Raw genomic sequence first — 25,988 nt, forward strand, 5'->3', positions numbered from 1 at the left:
GACCTGTCTTCTTCCCACAGTGCACCCTGGTTCCATCTCCACCCCAGTAAATGACACATGGTGTAACAGAAAATGGGATTCATCAGATCAGGTGATTTTTTTCCATTGACCTAGGGTCAACATTCGACACTTGCATACCCATTGCAGACACTTTCGATGGTGGATGGGGTTAGTATGGAAACACAGCCCCATGTGCAGCAGGGCTCTGTGGACATTACTCCCATAGCCATCATTAAAATTACCCACAATTTGTGCCACAGTAGCCCTTCTATTAGTTTGTACCACACAGGATAATCTTCGTTCACATCTTGCATTGATGAGTTTGTTGCTGATTTGTGGTTCATTTCTAGTTGGATCACTGCCAGTATGTACTCCCCATGGCTGATTGTGAGCATTCCCTGGCATTTCTGAGATGCTCTGATAACATAAGAACATAAGAACATAAGAAATTTACAAACGAGAGGAGGCCATTCGGCCCATCAAGCTCGTTTGGGGAGAACTTAGCTAATAGCTCAGAGTTGTTAAAATCTTATCTAGCTCTGATTTAAAGGAACCCATGGTTTTAGCTTCCACTACAATAGCAGGAAGACTATTCCATACTCTGACTACACGCTGTGTAAAGAAGTGCTTCCTCAAATTTGTTTTAAAATGTTCTCCCGCTAATTTCCACTTATGGCCACGAGTTCTAGTATTTAGACTAATATTGAAATAGTCATTTGGCTGAACAGCATCCAGACCCGTTAGAATCTTATAGACCTGAATCATATCCCCCCTTAGTCTCCTTTGCTCAAGGCTGAACAGATTCAGTTCCGCTAACCTCTCCTCGTAAGACATTCCTCTAAGACCAGGAATCATTCTCGTAGCTCTTCGTTGCACCTTTTACCCATACAGGTATCTGGCATATTATCTATTATTATCTAACTCACTCAGGTCTTCACCCCTGCTCACTTCTTCTGCATCCAAAATTTTGATTAGTTCCAATTGTTCCCTTACTGTGTAATATATCCCAGTCCATGACACGTTCTGTTTTTATGAGATAGTAATGTCATGTGGGGGTGGTGTGTGTATGTATGTATGTGTGAATTATGTTTATACTACATTGTGGCGACCACATGTTCCCCAAAATGTGATAAAAAACCTGTTATTTTGACATGTGAATGAAATCAAAAACTAAAAACGCCAAATGTCTCATCGTTTGTTGGTACTTATGGTTAAGGTTAGGGCTGGGTAGGGGTTCAGGTCATCATGTTGGAATTAGGGTGTTCCCAAAAGAAATGACAAAATTATACAAAGGTATAATTACAAGACTGTGCATTGTCCTATAACTTAATTTCTGGTAACATATTTCAGGGATGCAACCTACTGTGGCTGACCGGGGCAAGACTGTGTATATGACTGCGACATGGCAGTTATTTCATTGTGTTGTGCTGCCATCTAGTGGGTAACAACAGAATCACTTTAAACACTTTCGTTTTCTGATGCTTCTTAGAATGTAAGCAAGAGTGAATGACTTGCCAGTATGATTTTGGCTTAAAGTGGTTCTGTCTCTCATGCCTTCATTCAAACAATAATGTGAATGTTATACATTTCATTTTAAAGACTAGCAGGTACACAGGACAACTGTTGAAGAGAGAAGTGAGCTCACCCTTGCAATCAGCCTTTTGACTGCCTTTTTGCAAATACACACCAGTATGGACCATTAGCCCACTGTACGATATGAATGATATCTAACAGTTAATAAGTTTGTCTCTCACCTTAAGCAGTTTGTTGCAGGTGATGAAATCTGCAGTCTGCTGTAATATGGAGGCCATTGAATTGGCCAGAACTTCATGTGTGGTTACGGAGCTCCCAGCTACAGCCTTTTTGGTCACAAACACATACTATATTGCAAAACACAACGATATTCAATTAAAATTGACAATTCAAGTGGTTCAATCCAGTTCAAATGCAGGAATTCAACAGGAGTTCAAACATTAGAGCAGGGCAGTGGTTGTATTTGCCCCCACCCGAACCATGTATTGGGGGCCCCCTGTTGCCCATGAACAGTGACTACACTATATATTGAGTGAACACATTCCTTATTAAAGAGACGCTAAAGCAGCATGTTATGCTAACCAGCTAGCTAGCCATGATCTTCTACAATTACTTGCTATTTAGTTTCTCAAACCTTTTTGAAGTTGTGGGGACCATTGTTCAGGTCCCCACAAAGATCTGTGAATCCAGTCAAAAAAGTAAAAATGCCAGAAGTCTCGTATTTTATTTGGTTACTTATGGTTAAGGGTAGGGCTGGGTAGGGGTTCAGATTGTCATGTTGTGCTTGGAGTTTTCCCCATAGAAATGAATGGAGTCCTCACAAAGAAATAATTACAAACCTGTGTGTGTCTCACAAGAGAGTATCATGAGATATGGGAAGAGAAGCATTCTGATGTACTCATACTTGTGCAAATGGCAAATCATGAAATTTCAATTCATTTTAGTGTTAACTAAGCACTTGTAGGTGCCAAACTAAACTACTTCTTTTGGTGGTCGGTCTTCATTCTGCAAGAAAACCTTTTCAAGACTTGGCAAGGGGCTACCTGAGAAAAATAAAATAATTCTTAAATCACATCTGCCATGAAAATAAACTGGTAGCTAAAATGCAGTCTACCTTGACAAAGGAGCGAAGATAGTGCTCCAGTCCTTCTTCATGGCACAGTGAGAAAATGTTGATGATCACTCTGGAAAAGAGGGCATTAGGTGCTTTTAAACTTAGCAAGCGGGTTGGTCTACAGTAAAAAACCTCAGAATATATGGTGCAGACATATTGATAGGGAGCTGGGTTTGGACCAATGACAGGTATGGCTGACTGACCGCGTACAGTTGACAGCTATCTCCTGTGTCTCCTTGGTGGACATGGTGAGAACTTCAAATAGCTGGACTAACACCGTGGGCAGGAACTTGATGATGAAATGAGTCTCCATGTCATGTAGGCACTAGTATGAGAGGGAGACAGGAAGAGAGATTTGCACAGCACCTGATTTGAACAAAAGCCAAGCTTGTAATTTCTAAAACCTTCTAATAACAGTCACACGTCACTCCCAATGCAAAAATCCTCATCCACCTGGAGCCCCTAGATACTTTAGGACATTCATTCATTCATCCATTCATTCAGGGCAAGTCAGTTACACATTACACAGTCAGCATTAGCTCTGGTTTAAGAATTCCTATTAAACTTCCATACTTTGCAAAGTATCAGAGAATCACATGAAAAGGGCCAACAGCACATGGTACATGTCCCTTAAACATGAGGGATCACATTTCCTATTAATATGTTTTGGCACATTTCAACACTGACAAAGCACAGTTCTCAAATATGATATGCACAGACGTCACGAAAGACAGACAGACAGACAGGGTAGGAAGACCTAAGGCCAGAGAGCTGGGCCATGACCAGGACAAATCCTCAACCCCCGTACCTTGAGGTAATTGACGAGCTCCGCCGGATTGTCCTCAGAACCAGACTTCAGCAACTGGCAGTGCTGGAAGAACCTGTGCAGATGTGGGTCCTGCAGTGGTACATGGGGATCCAGCCCAGGGGTTAAGAACTTACTGACCATGCCAGACACTGAGCATCTAAAACTGACACTTCAGGGAGCAGCCACTGTTTTACATTTTATGCCTTAGCCCATAATTGATTGTTAATCTATGACTTAATTAATTGACACATGCTATTCATTAAACAGACTCGCATGGCCTGTAATGTTCCACGTCAGGCTCATTCAGGGCTGGACTGAACCCAAAAAAATGGCCCTGGTATTTTTTGGTCATGGCGGCCCACTATGATTATTTATACGATATGCGAAAGCACATGACATACCAGAGGATATATGTGCACGTTGCGTGACTTCAAAAATTGAAATAAAGCGCAGCAGCTTACAAGGAAGAGAGTAACCATGTTAAAAAATTATATGCTCTTTCACTGCTCAAGGATTCATCTTGGGAGAGATGGCCACAGTGTCACAATTCCCACCTTGAAGTGAAAGTGGATGTCAAAGAAACACAGAGAGAGAGAGAGAGAGGCAGAAATGTTAATTTCACTAGTGTTATTTCTCTGGTTACCTATCAATGATAAATAATCCATTTCAGCAAAGCAAAGTTTTACTAATATTACATGATAACTGTAAGCTGTAACACCTGCAAACTAAAACTTTATGGCAAGCTAAAATACCACTAAGTTGGACACCAAATCTACTCATAGCATTATTTAAATGATGGCTATAAAGGCAGTTCTCTATGGAAAAACCCTGGACGGGAATAACACGATCATTGATCGCAATCTGATAACGTGAAGCGTTTCAACAATTCTGTAAATAATTAAAATAATGAAGCTACTTTAAAATGTCAAAGGATGTTCTTTCGAGGTTCCTGAGAGCTGCATGTGCGAAGTTCCACGGTGAATAGGAATACAGTTCATTTTACGTATAATACCTAGTCAGTCAAAATACCTGTCAAACGTTTAATGTAGTTTCCAGGGCGGGTGGTTTGCGACCGCGGTGAAGTTGGTTTTATGTTCGATATCGCTGGTTTTCTCGAAATCAGATGGGTGTGAAAAATTCCTGAAAGGGTGTGAAAGATGAGGGAGGGGCAGAGGAACTCATTAAACTTGGTTTTATGTTGATTGGCTTAAAATTGAAAGTGGTATTACAATTTACAAGTGGTGTTATGCTGATTGGCATTGCACTTTCAAGACGGTCCCTAAGTTTTCCGGCAGTTGTGTGCGAGCAGAACGATATTCCCATCTTGTTTTGTATTCTTAATTCATATTGCTGGAGAATGTTGAGCTAACTTAAAGTGTGAAATATTGCCCTCGTTAAACTTCACATGTGGAGCCTAATCTGAAAAGAATTGCCGTCATGACCCCGAAGATATTGCAGTTTAGATGTCAGTAAATGTGAGGGATACTGTTTTATAAAATACGTTTTTAAATCGTTTCTAGAAATTGTAAAGCATTTCAGAATTTTTAGTCCGTAACATTACGTTTTATTTCCGGTAGAAATAAGAAAAGAAAAGAAAATCTGCAAATTTTCTAAGATGATAAAACGTGCGTTGTATATCTAGATATGTGCACGTGTATACATGCTGACAGTCATACACGCATGCAGTTATAACTATCTGTACGTCTTTATATATATATCCCCATCGTTTCGAACAGATGACATGTTTAGCGCTATAGCTGGTTTTATCTGTTTCGTAAATTGTACGGTGGGTGAGCACAAATTACTTCGCCCTCGCTCTCATCCCTCCACCCAGTACGGTTTTCGCTTTCTTCTGAGTTAATATACTGCCAAAAAAAAAACTTGATGCCGCAGGGGTCGAGACCGTGAGTGAAGATGGAAGGAAACCAAGGAAGGTTTGGGCTGAAAAGTCGCAAGATGAGGCTGAGAGTAATATTCCTGGATGACAGCGAACAGATATTTGAGGTCGAAGTAAGCACGATGGGCTTTATTTAACTGTTTTGCTTATGTATGTTTGTATGTATTTATTTATGGATTTATAGATGTATTTATTTGTCTATGTGCGTGATTTGTGATTGGTGCGAAATGATATGACTTAATTTCCCATATAGTGTGAAATATAGACTTTCTGACAACTTCCACAGAAAAATCGTAGCGCAAAATTATTTCTCATTTGTTAATATTAGGGGTGTATGTGTGTGTGTGTGTGTATATATATATATATATATATATATATATATATAGACACACACACACATATGTATCACTTGGTAGTAAGTGAGTGATCCGTAAATTTTTCAAAGGCTTTTAACAAAACTGCTCGTTTTCTTTGCTTATATTCATTATTTTACCAGATATATACAGTAGACATACTGGTATATAGGTATATTGAGCATTTTTGGGTGATAAATAAATGACAATTTACTGTCTCGCCCAGAGGTCATTTTTTTTGCAGCAGGTACTGTAACAGAATTTGGGGAGATGGGGTGACCTGGATTTCCCTGTAATTTTCTTACAAAGCAGTGGCATTATGGAACCTATTATGAACTCCACACAGGGGGCATTGTGCATAAGGGCCAGGGGGCTCTTTCTCCATCTTCAGTGTGCAGGCAGAGAGAGTGAATAGTGCTCCTAATGCAGATGGGGGATGGAGAGAGGGAAGTTGCGATGTGGAAGGAGAGCCTGAGAAATGGGCATCCTTGCTGGCCAGACCGCTTTGTTGATATTACGGTTAATGTTATCCTTATTCCTAATGCTGAAAATGTGATCCGCAGAAGACTGAGAGTCTGATTAATGCCATTTTATGATGTGGCTTCGCTACTGTCATGATACTGTCATGTTCAGACATAGTAAATGTATTGTATTGACAAAAAATTGGCATGTGATGTCATTCTCTGTATGGTAAGGATTGTCTCAGGTATTGATATAAATACTGCATAATGAGCAGATCAAGCAGACCAAGGCCACATTCCCTGATAGCAGATGTTGCAGGTGATGTCATGTTCCACATTTGGCTCATGGTTTTTCAGATTAATTTTGGTTACATTACATTAGTGTTACAGTACAGCAGCTACTGCACTGAACTATATAACATTAGCAGCACTGTTAGTCACAGTCACTGTAGGATAGAATATGACATCAGTGCAAAGTAAAGGTTTAATGTGTGTGGCTCTGTACTTCAGCTCAGTGCGACCATCTTCCAATGCAACATTATCTGTCCTGCTTGAGTGCAGAATTAGCAGCTAAGTGCTGATTAGCTTAGCCTTAGCTAAGATCATTGCAGGGAAGCACATGGATGGGCTCATGGATGATAATGGGTTGTGAGACCACTTCCCTCATCACCCATCTAATTTGGACTTGGTGGTGGCAGGATAATGGTACCACGCTTGTGTCTCTGGGAGTCCTAAACACAGGGTTGCAGGACTCCTGCAGCGTCTTCCGTGGGTGGGTGGAGCTTCTTGTCAGTTGATTTTGTAGATTGTGGGCTGATGGACTTATGTTTTTGCTGTCAGAAGAGAGCTCAGACTTTAAGCAGCCCCTTTCTCCCCCATCTCCCACACCACTATATTTATTAGTACACAGCATTGTCAATGATCTAGGGATCCCCTGAGCACTGAAAATGCTCTGCTCTTCAAGATGATCCTTGCTCATCCAGCAGCAGAAAACGATGTGCAGAAAGTGTGCAAAATCACAACAGACAAGCAGATCAGTTTATTTATATTCCAGGATTCCAGTGGAATTACAAAACATCCTTATTCAAGGCTGATATCTATTTATTCTCTTCTTCATCAGGAGAGAGCTGTCTTAGAGAGCTTCTGCAGATGGTAACACTAATCATTTCTATTTTATGTTATACTGCAGCAAAGGCTTCTGGGAATCGACTTCCACAACCAAGTTTGTGGCCACCTGAAACTGCTGGAAAAGGAGTATTTTGGATTGGAGTTTCGTCACCACAGTGGCAGTTATGTGAGTGACATGCGACATGGGTGTGGCATGAGATATCATAGAGAGATATGGGCTTAGCAACTGAATAACAGAACAGTGATAGTTTCACTCATTTGGTTAATTCAATTGGGTAGTTTTCTCATATTCTGTCTTGTCTCCATAAGACATACAGACATATATAGGGATGAGAGCAAGTTCAGGATCAGAGTGCAGGGGCGGCCAGCATCCACTGCCTGTGAGTCTGTTGGGGTTAAATGCCTTTCTTAAAGGCCCAATGGTAAAATCATTCTGCTCACCATGGGATTTAAACCAGCAGCTTTCCAATTTGTGATTCTAGGAGGGAAGTTGCTGGGGGCAATAATCCCTTGTAGGGTCTCCCAAGGCAAATTGGTCCTAGATGAGCAGTCAAGACATTGTGCAATTCAGAAGAGCCCTACGACAGAAAAGCCTAAGGACCATGTAACCATGACTGGATTAGGAAGACTGGGGCCCACCCTAGAGCCAGGCCTGGGGGGGGCTTGCAGGAGAGCGCCCTTCTGTGGGTCCACCACCTGTGGAGGGGGGGGGGGGGCATAGAGGTCGAGTGCAGATACAGTAAAGGGTTCGGCCTCAGTGGACTGAAATTGTTACTGAAACTGGCTTGAAGAACATGGCATATAACCTCTGCTTTGGAAAAGGAGCCACAGCTAGTGTGGGCATGAAGCGATACTGTCAAGAAATAGCCAGGCTAACCTCAACAAATGACAGGGGCTCTGGAACCAAACTTTGAGAGAGGGGCTGAACCACTTTGGCGTTGCCCTGGGTGAAAGGTGTTTGACAGGTGTAGATATACTCATGGCATCAGTGCGTTGGAGATCATCCGGGTGGATGTGAGGTTCACCTCCCTTTGACTTTGTGTCAAGAGGTAGGCTCTGGCAGTGGTCTGTGCTTATCCACCGAACATTAATTCAGAATATCTGGCCTTCTTGGAGACTTTGGGTACGATGCTGAAAGACTCTCCCTCTGGGAATTCCATTGTGCTGCTAGGAGACTTATACATTCACTGGGGTAACAAGATTGAAATCTGGAGGGGTGTGATTTGGAGGAGCAGCCTGCGCAATTTGAACCTGGCTGGTGCTCTGTTATTGAACTTAGTAGATCCAAACATGTAGTGATGGTGTACTGAGAGCATCTGGCAGAGGCCCCTGTCCAGGAGTTCTTTAACTCACACTTCCAGCAGAGAAGGGCCATGTTCCATGCCTCCATTGCTGAGGCAGCTGTGCAGAGCTGTGGCTATAAGGCTGTTGCACCCTGCAACATGTGACGTCGCCACTGCCAATGACGACCGTGCATCCAGCTCGCCGTTCTGCCAGTGTCATCTTCCTTGTATGACCCGCTCCCTGTCTTCTGGCTGCCTGGCGATTGGAGGAAGTGTTGGCACCGGCTTGTCATCTCCCCCCTGCTCCCCGTTTGTGTTTCAGACTAAACTGTATTTGACTCTCCCTGCCGGCCCCTGGAGGATGGGCTCCCCCTTTGAGTCTGGTCCCTCCCAAGGTTTCTTCCTTCTAGGGAGTTTTTCCTTGCCACTGTCGCCTATGGCTTACTCACTGGGGGCTTTGGGTGGGGATGCTGTAAAGCGCTTTGGGACAATGTAATGTTGTGATAATGCGCTATACAAAAATAAATTTGTTGTTGTTGTTGTTGTTGGTCACTGTCACTATGGCAATCCCTAATCATGAGGAGACCCAAGGCAGATCCAGGACATGCTGGAGAGATTCCGTCTCTCAGTTGGCCTAGTAACACCTTGGTTTCCTTCCAGAGGAACAGGAAAAGCTGGCTGGGGAGAGGGAAGTCTGGGCATCTCTGCTCAGACTGCTGTTCCTGTGACAGTAATGAGCGGAGGAAAATGGATGGATAGATGGATGGATGGATAGAAGGATAAAACCTTCCAATCATCATGGGCACACAACATCAACAACAAATTTATTTTTGTATAGCGCATTATCACAACATTACATTGTCCCAAAGCGCTTTACAGCATCCCCACCCAAAGCCCCCAGTGAGTAAGCCATAGGCGACAGTGGCAAGGAAAAACTCCCCAGAAGGAAGAAACCTTGGGAGGGACCAGACTCAAAGGGGGAGCCCATCCTCCAGGGGCCGGCAGGGAGAGTCAAATACAGTTAAATCTGAAACACAAACGGGGAGCAGGGGGGAGATGACAAGCCGGTGCCACCACTCCCTCCAATCGCCAGGCAGCCAGAAGGCAGGGAGCGGGTCATACAAGGAAGATGACACAGGCAGAACGGCGAGCTGGATGCACGGATGTCATTGGTAGTGGCGACGTCACATGTTGCAGGGTGTGCTGGACATCTTGATAGATTGAGGGCTCCAGGCAGCACCCCCCAGGAGAAGGTGGTGGAAATAAATGCAATTAGTCAAAGTAAGGGAGACTATAGGCAGTGCTAAAAGTTAGATGAGTGCAATATGAAGTGCAATGCTCCGGCAGATATGGCTATGGCAGCATAAGTAGGAGCCCACGTACAGCCCCATTTGTGCTTTAGGGTTAGTGGTTCCGGACCTAAGAAGGAGCCCTATACATGTACAGTATTAGTGATAACTTTACAAAAAAGTAAATATCAAGCAAAGTCAACATCTGTATTCATATTCTTCAACTGCTCAGTTTGTACATAAATATGATGTTTATTGCCTTTAATTCCTTTTGTAATAAATGATGTTTAGTTTAATTAGTTTAACATTGTTTATATTTCAGGTGTGGTTGGAGCCACTGAAACCTCTGGTAAAGCAACTTAAAAGTAAGTCTTACAACATGCACTGAATCTAATTGTTTGGGATGTTCTGATCATTTACATCTAATTTGCCAAAACATGTCATCAGTTTTGCTGTTTATAAAGTCAGTAGATATCATAGATACCAATGTGGGTTCATGTTTAGAGATATTTATAGAGCTATTTATGAAGCTAAGACCAATATTTAGCATGACGTAAGTAAGGAAAAAGGATTGTAATGACAAACGAAGTTTAAAGACAACTCCAACACAGCCATTTAAACTTGGGTTTTATACTTAAAGCATTGAAACCATTGCTGTTTAGGACATCACACATTAACCCCATATTCACCCCTGTTTCATTTTTTGACATTCTGTTTAAGAATTTGTAGTCTTACGCTAGCAGTCCAAAGAATTCAAAGCTAAAGTAAGCTGTCATTCTTCACATTAAATAGCCTCCATACACTCTTCTGGGATAGAAATGAACATATTTCTTTATCCATCTTTTAGACATCAGTGATCAGCCTTTACGCTTCATTGTGAAGTTCTTCCCACCAGACCCTGGCCAGCTGCAGAAAAGTTTGACCAGGTGATGGCATTGTGTATTTGCCTATCTGTAGAGGTATAAGGGTGATTACTGACCACTGATGTGCCCTGTCCTTTGATTCTACGCAGATATTTGTTTACACTACAGATCAAACAGGATCTGTCCAATGGAAGTCTCACATGTAACGATAACAGCGCTGCCTTGCTGGTATCACACATACTCCAGTGTAAGTCAAGTTGTGTCAGTCATCTTTGCAGCTAAATGTGTATGGTTGTGCTCACAACTATTTCAAAGGCACACCATTGAAGTTTAGTGAGTGTGAATGTACCTTTAATGCAGTGTTTCTCAATCTGGTCCTGGGGGACCCCCAGACAGTCCACATGCTCTCTGCTAGGCCTCAATCACATCTGTACCAGGTATTTGGTGTTTGTGATTTGCTGGGAACTGGGTGGAAGCAAAAATGTGGCCTGTCTGGGGGTCCCACGGAACAGGAATGAGACACACTGCTTTAACATAACAGGTGTGCATGGGGTATTTAGGAGTTTCATCCACTGCATATCCTGGTTAGAACTGTAATCAAGACCTGCAGCCTGAACCATGCAGTATGGCATTAAGGTTAAGGTATAGTCTGGATTGGATGCCTGTCTATCAGAAGGTACACATACAGAATGATTTAGAGACACCAATTAGCCTGATTCCAGGTCTTTGGACTGTAAGAAGAAATCAGACTAGCTTTATCAGGTGCACACAACATGGGAAGAACAAATTCAAATCCCGAAGGTGTCAGGCAAGCATGCTGCTCACAGAGCCGCCACACAGCTTTGTTTATGATAATAATGCAGAAGTCCCACAATTCACACCCTTATGAGCCTGGCTCACTTCCACAGCGGAGCTGGGTGACTATAATGAAGAGCTCGATGTGCAACACTTGGAGAGTAAGCAGTATGTCCCCAACCAGGAGTATCTGGACCACAAGATCATACATTTCCACAAGAGACACAGGTACCTGCTGTCATAGATCATTTTTGTGCAGTCTATGCTTATTTACATAATCAGTTGTACCTGTTTTTACCTGTTTTTCCTGTTTCCAGATGTAATCCAGGTTAAGTTTATATATATTTGAATCTATTGGCTGTAATTCCAGATACTGTTACACTGACGGGCACCATAAATTGCTAGAATTAAAGAGTAGTAATATTGCAAGTGCTGAGCAAAAGTCACAGACAAAGAAAATGTTTAAAGCTATTTAATTGGGTAGTAAGTATATTTTTGCTCAGAAAAAAACACACAGTTCAGTATTAGATATATGCTAATCAACAGTAACACTAAAAAAATAAGAAAATCTTCTGTTTTCAAAAAGTTACTGATATCTTGTTGGATTGCTAGTTGAACAGCACTTTGGTTCCTAAACCACTCCTCAGGAGCACCTCAGCCTTTCCGTGTATTTGTTAAATTTCACCACCAGCTTACTAGATAAGCTTAGTTAAATAAATTGATGAGGTATTGATTAACAAAAAAGAGTATGCTAGTGATCAGTTCAAGAAATACATGGGGACAGCCGTTTCTAAGATGAGATAATAACACTTCATTGATCCCTGTGGCAAAAGTTTCTTTTTGCCTTCCTCGTCTTGCTCTCCATGACACACAGCAAGCTTGACCCAATAGAGTCTGGCTGCAGACATCCACTGACACGCACGTCCACTGACACGCAGGAAGTGACATCACGTCCACTGACACACAGGAAGTGACATCACTGATCCACTGAGACGCAGCCATAGATATTTTCTATGATACATCCTAGTTTTAGTTCATTTAAAAATGGTTCGTAGTTATCACTTGTTTGTATGCATATACAGTCGTCCCTCGCCACTTCACGCTTCGACTTTCGCGTCTTCACTCTATCGCGGTTTTTTGTCTATTGATTAAAAAGTTGATCGAGACAATGAAAATGATACATCGCTACGCATCGGAAATGTACAATAATAACAATATATTTATAACGTCTAATATTTCTTATTTTTTCTATTATTTTGGGTAATACGAGTGTAATTGTCATGACCTGCCTGTCCGATCCTCTTGTGTGCCACGCCCCCTTATTAACCACATATGCAACCCCGATTGTGACCAGCTGTTTTCTGTCAATTTGATTCACTTTGAAGTCCACATCAGTGTCTATATAACCCCAGGTCTGTGATTGACGTTTTGATGTTACATGTTCCAGTGTCCTGCATTTGGAGTGCTTCCAAATAAACCCTTCAATCCTGATTCCGCGTCTCCCCGTTCCTGCTTCCGTGTCCAGCAGTCATAAAGTAATGGTGACTAAAGGGTGTTATTTCATGTGTAGAGAGCTCCAATAATGTTAAAAACCGTATTTAGAAGGTCGTAAACAGGTTTCCAATGCTCTAACTACGAAAATATTCTTTTTATAAATAAAGAATCCTACTTCGCGGATTTCGCCTATTGCGGGTTATTTTTAGAACGTAACTCCCGCGATTAACGAGGGACCACTGTATTACTAAATTATAAAGATTATTTTATTTAAAAATAGTTTGTGCTTATCACATTTGAATTATACGTTTCTAAAAGTAGTTTGTACTTATCAAATTACAAGTAATGCAATTCTTAATTATAAATAAAATTTAATAAAATTGTGTACTTATCAGCTGTAGTCCTGATTGTGACTGTCAATAGTGACCAGATTTTTTTTATTATATTGAAGCCTTAAAGGATGCAAAATTATGCTTCTCTCAGAGCTTTTCTCCACATACATTATCTTAGAATAACAGAAGTATTTCCTACATAAACAAATCACTATACATAATTTGGCAAACAACATTTTATTTGTAGGTAGTGTATCAATATATGAATAAATTTGAACAAATGCGCAAATAAGCAATATAAAGAACAGAATAACAGAATGAGGAAAACAATTCGAGGGAAGAGGGGAGTCTGGGTTTCCCTGCTGAGACTGCTGTCCCCATGACCTGACCTCGGATAAAGCAGGAGATGGTGGATGGATGGAAAATAATTCGTATTACGCAAACATGGCATGAAGTTTAAGACCCATCCCATCAACACAATTAGAAAGGAAGGTTTCCATGTCCTCCCTATTATGAAAAATAAATATAAATGGGTCAATTCTATTGCCACTTTGACCCTCCAGGACCTCCCTGAGTGCTTCCTGTTGATCCTCAGCCTCCACCTGGAGAACAGCAGCTTCTGTCACTTTTCCATGGAAGAGGGAGTGATTCTTGCAAATCCAGCACATGGCACTGCAGAGGTCCCTCATGATGCGCAACTCCTATGACACTGGAAGTGAATATCAGGGATCGAATAAGTTAATCAGGTGCAGCTGGTAGTCAACACGAAAACAACCCGAGAAAAATGAGGGACACACACACCACTATTACACTTTGTAGAGCAGTCAGTCACAGCTTGTCCACCAGGTCTGAGAACAGCTGGAGAGGCTCCAAGTTCGCTTTCAGCAGGTGTGAAGCTTCCTCGGTCCAAAAGACAAACCTCTGTCCATGTCTGAGTAGTACAAGTAAACATCACTTACATTGAGATATTGAAACATTGTCTTGATAGTGTTTCATCAATGGTGTCATTAATACGGGTGTCCGTATATGCAAAACCTCTCCATTAGCTGAATGCACTACCACTGACGAATTAATGGAATATCACCCTAAAAATAACAAAAATATAATATTCAGCCTCCCTGCTGGGCTTCACCCGGTATTCTATATCTGACAGAAACCTTCACTGCAAAGAAAGTGCACTTGAAACTATATGGACAAAAGTATTTGGACACACCTCTTAATGATTGAATTTAGGTGTTTCATTCAGACCCATTGCTACTGGTGTTTTAAATCGAGCACCTAGCCATGCAGTCAGGTTTCCAAATATTTGTGAAAGAATGGGTCATTCTGAAGAGCTCAATCAGCTCAAGTGTGGTAGTGTCATTGGATGCCACCTTTGCAATAAGTCAGTCTATGAAATTTCTTCCCTGATAAATATTCCACGGTGAACTGTAAGTCATATTATTGCAATGTGGAAGTGATTAGGAACTACAGAAACTCAACCACAAAATGGCAGACCATGTACGGTAACAGAGCATAAGAACATAAGAAATTTACAAACGAGAGGGGGCCATTCGGCCCATCAAGCTCGTTTGGGGAGAAATTAACTAATAGCTTAGAGTTGTTAAAATCTTATCTAGCTCTGATTTAAAGGAACCCAGGGTTTTAGCTTCAGCTACACTAGCAGGAAGACTATTCCATACTCTAACTACACGCTGTGTAAAGAAGTGCTTCCTCAAATTTGTTTTAAAATGTTCTCCCGCTAATTTCCACTTATGGCCACGAGTTCTAGTATTTAAACTAATATTGAAATAGCCATTTGGCTGAACAGCATCCAGACCGGTTAGAATCTTATAGACCTGGATCATGTCCCCCCCTAGTCTCCTTTGCTCAAGGCTAAACAGATTCAGCTCAGCTAACCTCTCCTCATAAGACATTCCTCTAAGACCAGGAATCATTCTCGTAGCCCTCCATTGCACCTTTTCTAAGGCAGCAATGTCCTTCTTAAGGTATGGTGACCAAACCTGCACACAATATTTTAGGTGGGGTCTTACCAAGGAATTATATAAATGTAACATCACCTCCCTTGACTTAAACTCCACACACCTAGAGATAAAACCCCACATTCTATTGGCCTTTTTTATTGCTTCCCCAACTTGGCGAGAGTGAGACATGGAAGCATCAACATACACACCGAGATCTTTCTCGTAATCAGCTACCTTTATTTCCGTGGAACAATAGTGGTCCTAAAATTGAACTCTGCGGTACCCCAGGGTCGCCTAGTGCTGAGGCGCACAGTGCGTAAAAGTCACCAAAACTCTGTTGACTTAGTAAGTTCCAAATTTCTTCTGGCATTAACCCCAGCACAAAAACTGTGCCAGGAGCTTCATGGAATGGGCTTCCATGACTGAGCAACTGCATGCAAGCCTCATATCACCAAGCATAATGTCAAACTTTGGATGGAGTGTTGTAAAGCACGTTGCCACTTGACTCTGGAGCACTGCAAACAGGTTCTGTCTTAATCTCTGCCAGGTGAACCTTACCAGCCTGACTGCATTGTGTCAACTGTAAAGTTTGGTGGAGGTGGGATAATGGTATGGGGTTGTTTTTCAGAAGCTAGTCTAGGCCCCTTAGTTCCAGTGAAGGGAACTCTTAATGCTTCAGCATACCAAGATACACTGCATTGCCAAAAGTATTGGGACACCCCTCTAAATCATTGAATTCAGGTGTTCCAATCACCTCCATAGCCACAGGTGTATAAAATTAAGCACTAGGCATGCAGACTTCTTCTGCAAACATTTGCAAAAGAATGGGTCGCTGTCAGGAGCTCAGTGAATTCAAGGGTGGTACTGTGATAGGATGCCTACCATTTGCAAAATGTCCATTTGTGAAATTTCCTTGCTACTAAATATTCCACGGTAAACTGTGAGTGATATTATAACAAAGTGCAAGCAATTGGGAACAACAGCAACTCAGCCACGAAGTGGTGGGCAGTGGCCGAAGGTGGGGACCTTGGCGGTCCGATCCTCAACTGCAGAAGCTACCTCTAGGGACATGGAATGTGACCTCTCTGATGGGGAAGGAACCTGAGCTGGTGCGCGAGGTTGTGAAGTTCTGGCTAGACATAGTCGGGCTCACCTCGACGCACGGCTTGGGCTCTGGAACCAGTCTCCGTGAAGGGGGTTGGACCCTCTTCCACTCTGGAGTTGCTCACGGGGAGAGGCGCCGAGCGGGGGTGGGCATACTTATTGCCCCCTGGCTGGGCGCCTATACATTGGGGTTTACCGCGGTGGACGAGAGGGTAGCCTCCCTTCGCCTTCGGGTGGGGGGACAGGTCCTGACTGTTGTTTGTGCTTATGCACCAGGCGGCAGTCCAGATTACCCACCCTTTTTGGAGTCCTTGGAAGGGGTGTTGGAGAGCACTCCTCCTGAGGACTCTCTTGTTCTACTGGGGGACTTCAATGCCCACGTGGGCAATGACAGTGAGACCTGGAGTGGCGTGATTGGGAGGAATGGCCCCCCCGATCTGAACCCGAGCGGTGTTTTGTTGTTGGACTTCTGTGCACGTCATGGATTGTCCATAATGAACACCATGTTCAGGCATAAGGGTGTTCATATATGCACTTGGCACCAGGACACCCTAGGCCACAGTTCAATGATCGACTTTGTATTCGTGTCATCGGACTTGCGGCCGCAAGTCTTGGACACTCGGGTGAAGAGAGGGGCGGAGCTGTCAACTGATCACTACCTGGTGGTGGGTTGGCTCCGCTGGTGGGGGAGGAAGCCGGTCAGACCTGGCAGGCCCAAGCGTATAGTGAGGGTCTGCTGGGAACGTCTGGCGGAATCCCCTGTCAGGAGGAGTTTCAACTCCTACCTCCGGCAGAACTTCTCCCATGTCCCGGGGGAGGCAGGGGACATTGAGTCCAAATGGGCCATGTTCCGCGCCTCCATTGTGGAGGCGGCTGACCAGAGCTGTGGCCGTAAGGTGGTCTGTGCCTGTCGCGGCGGCAATCCCCGAACCCCTGGTGGACACCAGTGGTGAGGGATGCTGTCAAACTGAAGAAGGAGTCCTACCGGGCTTTTTTAGCCTGTGGGACTCCAGAGGCAGCTGACAGGTACCGGCAGGCCAAGCGGAGTGCGGCTTCGGCGGTCCCTGAGGCAACAACTCGGGTATGGGAGGAGTTTGGCGAGGCCATGGAAAAAGACTTCCGGATGGCTTCGAGGCGATTTTGGTCCACCATCCGGCGGCTCCGGGCGGGAAAGCGGTGCAACATCAACACTGTTTATGGTGAGGATGGGATGCTGCTGATCTCAACTCGGGACGTTTTGAGTCGGTGGAGGGAGTACTTCGAAGACCTCCTCAATCCCACCCACACGTCTTCCAATGTGGAAGCAGAGTATGGGGACTTGGGTGTGGACTCCCCTATCTCTGGGGCGGAGGTCGCTTAGGTGGTTAAAAAGCTCCTCAGTGGCCGGGCCTCGGGGGTGAATGAGATCCGCCCGAAGTTCCTTAAGGCTCTGGATGCTGTGGGGCTGTCCTGGCTGACACGCGTCTGCAGCATCGCGTGGACATCGGGGGCAGTGCCTCTGGAATGGCAGACTGGGGTGGTGGTCCCCCTCTGTGCTCCAGCTATAGGGGGATCACACTCCTCAGCCTCCCTGGTAAGGTCTATTCGGGGGTTCTGCAGAGGAAGGTCCGCCGGATTGTCGAACCTCGGATTCAGGAGGAGCAGTGTGGTTTTTGCCCCGGCCGTGGAACAGTGGACCAGCTCAATACACTCCGCAGGGTTCTGGAGGGTTCATGGGAGTTTGCCCAACCAGTCTACATGTGTTTTGTGGACTTGGAAAAGGCATTCGACCGTGTCCCTCGGGGAGTCCTGTGGGGGGTGCTCCGGGAGTATGGGGTGCCGGGCTTCCTTTTAAAGGGTGTTCGGTCCCTGTATGACCGGTGCCAGAGCTTGGTCCGCATGGGCGGCAATAAGTCAGACTTGTTTCCGGTGAAGGTTGGACTCCGTCAGGGCTGCCCTTTGTCACCAATTCTTTTCATAGTTTTTATGGACAGAATTTCTAGGCGCAGCCAGGGCGTTGAGGGTGTCCGGTTTGGTGACCTCAGGATCAGGTCTCTGCTTTTTGCAGATGATGTGGTTCTGTTGGCCTCATTGGACCGTGACCTTCAGCTCTCACCATGGTCCTCAGCCGGAAAAGGGTGGAATGCTTTCTCCAGGTCGGGGATGGGGTCCTCCCCCAAATGGAGGAGTTTAAGTATCTCGGGGTCTTGTTCACGAGTGAGGGAAGGATGGACCGGGAGATCGACAGGTGGATCGGTGCGGCGTCCGCAGTGATGCGGGCGCTGCATCGGTCTGTCATGGTGAAGAAGGAGCTGAGCCAAAAGGCAAAGCTCTCGATTTACCAGTCGATCTACGTTCCTACCCTCACCTATGGTCACGAGCTGTGGGTAGTGACCAAAAGAACGAGATCACGAGTGCAAGCGGCCGAAATGAGTTTCCTCCGCAGGGTGGCTGGGCTCTCCCTTAGAGATAGGGTGAGGAGCTCGGTCATTCGGGAGGGACTCAGAGTAGAACCACTGCTCCTCCGCATCGAGAGGAGCCAGATGAGGTGGCTCAGGCATCTGATTAGGATGCCTCCTGGACGCCTCCCTGGTGAGGTGTTCCGGGCATGTCCCACTGGGAGGAGGCACCGGGGAAGACCCAGGGCACGCTGGAAGGAGTATGTCTCTCGGCTGGCCTGGGAATGCCTCGGGATTCCCCCAGAGGTGGATGACGTGGCCGGGGAGAGGGAAGTCTGGGATTCCCTGCTGAGACTGCTGCTCCCGCGACCCGACCTCGGATAAGTGGGAGAAAAAGGATGGATGGATATTTTTATATTTGGTTTTTCATGGTCTGTGTGTAAGGCGCCACTTACCAGGGTGATCTGTGTGTAGTCTGCAGCATTTAGTTATTTGAAAACGGAACGTGGGCATTGAATGTCACTTTGATCAAAATTAATGGAAAAAGGCAAATAGATCTTGCCTGGTGCACCAAATTCATTTAAAAATAGCTACTTTCTGGCACCCCCTGGGGGTGGTGCCACTCTATGCCAAAAATGGCACTGCATGGGTATATTGGATGGTAACTGAAATTTCTGAAGTGACTTGAGAAGAAGTAAGCTAACACACTGTGACAGACATAAAATCATTTTTACACCTGAGAATTTTACTCTAAAATGAAGATTAATGAAACCTCTTTGACTGTCTTTTACACGGTGCTGTATATGGAGAGGCTGTAATAGGAGGACTGGACAGCAGCAGGTAGCATTAACCATGGCTGTGTGCCAGGGGCCAAACGGCAGAGGAGTCAGACGTGCAGCTGTTGGAGGTGGCACGCAAACTGGACATGTACGGCATCCGGCCCCATGCTGCCCATGATGGGGAGGGACTGAGACTCAGCCTGGCTGTCACTCATATGGGTGTTCTGGTCTTCCAGGTAGGCCTCTGAAGCAAGTACCCCTCAGACAGACATAATCCTGATTTAAGCATTACTCATAATGCACCAAACACTCTGGTTCTATATGACATTATTATCCAAGGTGATATGAACAGCACATATGGTAGCGCTTTCATACAAACACCAAAAGGTCACAATCCATCCATCTATCCATCCTGTCTTCCATTCATCAGCACAGGGCACAAGGCAAGAGACAGTCCCTTGCAGGTGGTCACATTCTTACAGTTTTTAAAATAAATACTTCAAATATAATTTCACTTCAATAACATATTGTGAAGGTTGGTCGCTGAGCCATCTTGCTCTCAGTGATTGCAGTGGGACAGTTTTGGGTTTTAACCACAAGGTGGTTTTTATTGCACATATTTTATTGCACCGTATCAGTCATACTGACAACACACTCACACAGGCCACCGTGCCCGTGTGTGCACGGTGGGCATGCACACACATGCAGACGCTATATACAATGAGTAACATATAACTATGGAGTTATATAAGTTGGCACCAGTCCAAACTGCCATGCTACCCTCTAGTGCTACAATACTTAACAACATATAGCACAGAGCACTTCCTGTTTTAATCCTTTGGACTATGATGGACTTGCTACATTCTACACAATTGTATTCTATTGTCTGTTATGTTGCTTATTATGCCAACTGTGACCTTTCAGGAATTAAATAAGCATTAATCAATAGCCAGTACAGACCAAACAGTCTCCCCTGGAGCCGTTAGGTGCAGGGAGGTGAACCTAGGGTTGGAGCAATCAGGTATAGGTGCCTAGTTTAGAGGCAAACATGCAGGACAGCCTGAAGTAGGGGCAGTTGAATAGAACTGCATGGTATGGAGCAAGTAATTTGGACTGGCAGCCGAGTGCCCCAGTCTGCGGAAGCTGTTTTAACTGGAATCATATGAACAAGAGAAATGGATTGTATTAATTCAATTAAAGGGTTATTGATTGCAATTTATTCTGGTTTTCCAGGGTAACACAAAGATCAACACCTTCAGCTGGGCAAAAATACGCAAGCTGAGCTTTAAGCGGAAGCATTTTTTGATAAAACTTCATGGAGAGTTTGTTGTAAGTATGTGTGCGTGTGTTTTTTTTACTGTCTTTCCTTTATATGCAGCTGATATCCAGCCAGATACGTAATACTTAATGGGTTTGTTGTTAATAGTGATGGACAAAATGATGCCTCATTAACCGTTTGCTGTATTTTTTTGATCAGACTAGATGGTGTTCTTGTTTTGCTTTGGGGCATGCTTTGTTCACTTTTTTGAACAGAGAGCACCATCTAGTGGTATCAGAAAATAGTTCATGAAGCCTCATTTTGTCCATCACTAGTCATTAAATATGCAAACAGTATTAAGTAGGAGATGCAGTTGATATGTAGTTCCAAGTTTGGTATAAGGTGCCAGTAAGTAGCTCGCTGGCATTTTGGGTGCCCATGTGCGGCCAGCCATCCAGCAGAGACATGGTGGAGTTCACCATGGCAAGTCGTGATGTCTGCAAGGCCTTCTGGAGGATATGCGTGGAGTACCACGCCTTTTTCCGCCTGGCGGAGGAACCGCAGGCTACACACCGCTCCATCTTGTCCAGCAAGGGCTCCAGCTTCAGATATAGGTAAAGTGACCTATGACCCCCAATACCATTATCTGTGACCCATCATGTGGCATTTAATGAGCAATATCCTAACTCAGCTGCGACACACTACAGTATATGTTTTATTAATATCATCAGAAACTAGTTTTTGCTCTGTAAATTTAATTATGTCATTTTAGCCACTAGGCAAGTTTCCCAGAACTACACGATGATAAACATAATCTGATTTCTGATGGGAATCAGCAAAAATTTCACAAACAGATGTTAATTTAATACAATATCAAAAACAGAGCAGTTCTCAGCAGGCAGTTCTCTGATGTAACTCATAACTTATATGAATGTTATGCTTACTGGACATTAAGCTGATGATTTGACTTTCTTTTGATTTCCTCCAGCCAATACCTTCCTTAGGTATTTGATATCAATGCTACCCTCTACAGATATCTTAACCAGCCATATTATTTACATGATGTTGTCTAATTCAGTGGCAGAACTCAGATGCAGCTCCTGGACTGCATAAGTAAGGAAGACAAGACAAACCTGCCCTTCGAAAGGTGAGAACAGATAGACGCTGTTTTACTCATTTTAGTTGTTGCCTTGCTGTCACATTTTCTTTAACCCCGCTAACTGCTCATAATTTCTCCATGGTCCCTCCAAGTACATCAGTATTAGCTGAGCAATTTTCCCACCGTAAACTTTTGTTACATTACTAGGCATAACAGTTTGATGTATTCAGTGTGTGGTGCCTGTTTATTTTACATGCTCTAATATTTTAATTTGGCAGCACTATATAATGTCTAGAGGCATATAATGTGTTCACATAATTTTTAAAATGTCTGAAGGTTGCAAATTTGAAATGGATCTGCCCCCAGCTCAAACCCCACATCCCACACACAGCACTCTAATTTTCCCCCCACCTGTGACCCAGTTTGAATACCCCGGCTTTAGAGGTAAGGGTGTGACTTCTCTGTGCTTTACAGGAAGTGTTATAAAGCTCAGTTTGACACACGCCACTGCAGTTCATCTCCAGACCTCCTTACTGATGTCTCCAAACAGGTAACTCCAGTATTGGCAATCATCTGACTGTCACTGTCAGGAGAAAGAGAGAAACCAGGGATGAGGGAAATAAAGACAGAAATATTCACACATCTTATTAGAATTTCACAATAATGTGCCCCAAAGGGCTTAAGTCAAAGACACCATGTCACAAAGAGGTATTTACACCTGAATATCTCAGGCCTGGAGTTGCACATGTTAAAGCCACATAAGTAAAGACTCTGTCTATATAGAGAGAATGAATGAAACTGTGAAGCTACTGTATCATATTTTCACTGTGAATGACATAGGGTGAAATATGAATATTCTGAAACATCAGTACAGAGAAGACAATGATGATTTGGGTACCTGTGACCTGCATCATCAAGAGTTGGCTAGAATTTCTAACAGTCCATATAAGAGAGTAACAAATACAAAGTGATTTCCACAATGGACTATATTGAGTTATTGGAAGTACATACTTTGTTGCGCCAGAAAAGAGTGTTTATGGATATTTTTGTTGGAAAAAATACAAATGCCCAATTGTTGTATGCTGGATGTGGTTTATTTAGCGCATTAAAAGCATTTATGTGAATAACACATATAAACATGCCTAACTATGTATAAAGAGTTCTGTACATTCTGTACACTAACTAATCAATCAAATAATTATAATTTTGGAAGTCCTTTAAAGAAGTTTGACTAAACTTTGGATTATGAAAAGTGTTCAGCAGCTTCCTATGTCAGCTGTAATACAAGTCACATTTAACTTAATACAATAAACCAATGGAAATATTTAGGGCTTCATCAAATTCTGATGATTGTTCACAGCCTCCTTCATAATATTACAGGTTGTGGAAGAACTCCCAGTCTTTGTATTATATGTATTATCAGGGTCAGAACCTTTTGAGATTCTATAAATATTGATTCACTCATTTAACCATTAAGCTGTGGATAAAATCCGTTATACATGGCTGGAATGATCTGAGAGACAGTGATGATGGTGGCCATGCAGATGTTATGAAGGAATCTGCAAAATCGTGTATGCTGACAATAACACACAGAACAAGTGGCTTTGCTATGAGGTTCTGAGCATGTGTGTGTTATGTGCTTTTTGGCAGCTGTACGACCAAGCCCACACTTACCCCAGCTCCAGCCAAGCATTGAAGCTTGGGTCTCAGGATGGGGGCCCCCAACTTCTGGGGGACCTTCGCAGCAAGTCTACCATGGAGGATGTTTTTGCAGCTGAGCTGGAGCGCTCACGTCTTCACGCCCCGGAGCAGGTTGCCTTCAGACATCCTTGCTCTGCCTCCTCTGACAGAGAGGTGGCACCAGAGAGGCATAGCCAAGGGGGGCAGAGGCTGAAATCAATGGAAATGTCGCGGGCACACTCCATCACTGGGACCCAGCAGTTGGTGCTGTTGTACCCCAGTGATTCCCACCTGAGGCTGCACCCTGTCCTGCCGACCTTCCCTCTAGCTGCCCAGGCTTGCACCCCAGCAAAGACTCGTACCACCTGTCCTGCTCCCCGGCTCTCCCTGCTGGATGACGTTACCCGCTCCTCCACTTTCTCCGCAGCTGCCTCCCTGTCCCCCCGCCTGCGACAGCGACTGAGGCAGAGCCGACTGGGGGCTCCGGGGGACAGGGCTGTCTACGGTGGTAGCCTGGGCTTCAGCAGGGTAGAGACAGGCCAATACAGTGATGACTTTAGCTACCAGGCTAGCCTGCCACGGCGTGCATGGAGCCAGGCTGACGTGAAGCTCCAGGGTCCAACTGCTGCTTGCCGGGCTTCCGAATTCTGCCCGCTGGGCCATTATGCACACCTGTCCCGGCGTCAGTCCCCTGCCAGACCCACATACCTCCCCCTTGGGCCCAATCTTCTCTCAGAGCGTCCCGCCTCTCTTTGTGTGCTGGGGGCAGAAAGTTTTAGTGACTCTGACTCCGAGTTGATATACCCATACTACTGCCCTACACTGGGCATGCTGGTTAGCACCGCCCCTCTGGCATGCATGCGCCTCTCCTCTGGCAGCCTGCAACTGGATGAAGAGGAGGAGGATGAAGGAGGGGACCCCATTAAACTCATTGACACTGATGGAGCCAAGGCATAAGCCAATGAAATCACAGTATAAATTCACCTTCTAGGAATGTACATTTCAGTCCTCAGCTAGTCACAGCAGACATGCAGTTACTCAGTTTAACGAGGTCAATCAACTGTCATATTCATATGTAATATTCACTTGTGATATCTTTACTAGTTCCTCCATATATCAGAAATTATATGATGCACTTAAAAATAAAGCATAAGTGTTTGTGTTTTATTGATGTGTTTAAGCATTTTCAGTACAAGTATGAACTGCATTTTGTCAAATGATTTATGTATTTAAAAATGACATGTACAGTGGTACCTCGGTTCTCGAACTCACTAGAACTCGAATTTCTTGAAAGTCGAACAAACCAGTTTGACCTAGAGCACGATCTGAATATCAGAAGTCGAACTGTGAACGCTGACCTAATAAAAATTGTATGCGCCAGGAAATGAGTCATACTACAGTGCAATTCTTACTGGAATGCCTTCTTTACAGACTGGACGATTAACCAAATAAAGCAGCGCAACATTACAGTAACTAACAATAAATAAACCACTAACTTACGTGTACTATTAGAGCATTTATGTCATTCATTTAAACTTTATCTTACCAGGTAAATTAACTGAAAACCAATTCTCACTGCTTTACATGATATTCGGCAGAAATAGCAGATTATGTATGGGAACTAGTGATGACCGAACGGGTTGAACTGATTCGTACGTCGGAACGAATCGATTTTTTAAATTATTTTAAAACGGTTTTAAAACTGATATTTGACTATTCAACATACAAAAGCATCCCCCGCGATTTCGGATTTATTTTTCATGTTCCGTTTGCGTTTGTCATCACTTTTAGGTTTATTCTTACATTCGTCACTTTTGCGTTCGGAAACTTCAGTCTGGTGCCAAGAACACCCGAACGGCCGAGTATCTGGTCTTTAACTCGCTGACTCCAAAAAACCCGAGAGCCTGTTCGATGAACGAATCGAACTTACGGGTTTTCGGACATTCGGTGACTCAAAAGAACCTGTTCGATGAACGAATCGGAACTTACGAGTTTTCGGACACTCGGTCAGTGAATCAAACGAACGGTTAGCGAACCGATCCCAAGAGCCCTCGAGACGTTTACTGCGGAAATGCAGTTACGCGGTTAAAAATTAATAAAATAAACGAAGCTCTTCATCATTTATCACAACAGTAAATTATTGCATTTCTGTATAATAAAACTATATGTCTTTCATCAAAGAACAAACTAAGATATTTATTAACTTTGACGTTTATACAACAACGTATGCAAGTTTACTCATGCTCATTGTATGTGTATGTGATTGTATTGGTAATATTGCAGTTGTTAACTGTGATTTAGTCCTTGATACTTATGCACATGAATTTGGCTTAAGTAAAGAAAATAAGAACTATATATATACACGCGTGTTTATTC

The 25,988-nt window shown here is 43.8% G+C and overlaps 1 protein-coding gene and 2 long non-coding RNA genes across 4 annotated transcripts; 1 reads left to right on the plus strand and 2 right to left on the minus strand.

Moving 5' to 3' along the window:
* The first annotated feature begins 5,330 nt into the window (after positions 1–5,330).
* LOC111835620 (FERM domain-containing protein 7) lies at positions 5,331–24,871 on the plus strand. Its single transcript, XM_023796121.2, has 12 exons — positions 5,331–5,465; positions 7,356–7,460; positions 10,189–10,231; positions 10,714–10,792; positions 10,879–10,976; positions 11,638–11,752; positions 19,664–19,811; positions 20,809–20,904; positions 21,284–21,447; positions 21,912–21,980; positions 22,407–22,482; positions 23,583–24,871. The coding sequence occupies exons 1-12, from the start codon at positions 5,370–5,372 to the stop codon at positions 24,567–24,569; spliced, it is 2,076 nt and encodes a 691-aa protein (XP_023651889.2). The 5' UTR covers positions 5,331–5,369; the 3' UTR covers positions 24,570–24,871.
* Positions 13,642–16,860, minus strand: LOC140593215 (uncharacterized). The gene is made up of 3 exons (XR_011993461.1): positions 16,468–16,860; positions 14,152–14,281; positions 13,642–14,059 (listed from the first exon to the last, which is right to left on the minus strand). It is a non-coding gene; the product is annotated as an uncharacterized lncRNA (long non-coding RNA).
* LOC140593211 (uncharacterized) lies at positions 20,112–25,668 on the minus strand. Of its 2 annotated transcripts, none has more exons than XR_011993456.1 (3): positions 25,602–25,668; positions 23,607–24,497; positions 20,112–22,515 (listed from the first exon to the last, which is right to left on the minus strand). It is a non-coding gene; the product is annotated as an uncharacterized lncRNA (long non-coding RNA). The 2 variants fall into 2 exon arrangements; XR_011993457.1 differs by having other exon boundaries at positions 25,543–25,611.
* Between the last annotated feature and the right edge of the window lie 320 nt (positions 25,669–25,988).

The sequence above is a fragment of the Paramormyrops kingsleyae genome, chromosome 10 (genome assembly GCF_048594095.1).
Source record: "Paramormyrops kingsleyae isolate MSU_618 chromosome 10, PKINGS_0.4, whole genome shotgun sequence".
NCBI classification, from domain to species: Eukaryota; Metazoa; Chordata; class Actinopteri; order Osteoglossiformes; family Mormyridae; genus Paramormyrops; species Paramormyrops kingsleyae.

What these genes read in the sequence shown, in the direction of transcription:
- LOC111835620 (XM_023796121.2), top strand. Translation starts at nt 5,370, where the DNA reads ATGGAAGGAAACCAAGGAAGGTTTGGGCTGAAAAGTCGCAAGATGAGG. An exon ending in CTGCAGAAAAGTTTGACCAG is followed by an intron (nt 10,793 to 10,878) that starts GTGATGGCATTG and finishes GATTCTACGCAG; the next exon opens with ATATTTGTTTACACTACAGA. An exon ending in GGTATCACACATACTCCAGT is followed by an intron (nt 10,977 to 11,637) that starts GTAAGTCAAGTT and finishes TCACTTCCACAG; the next exon opens with CGGAGCTGGGTGACTATAAT.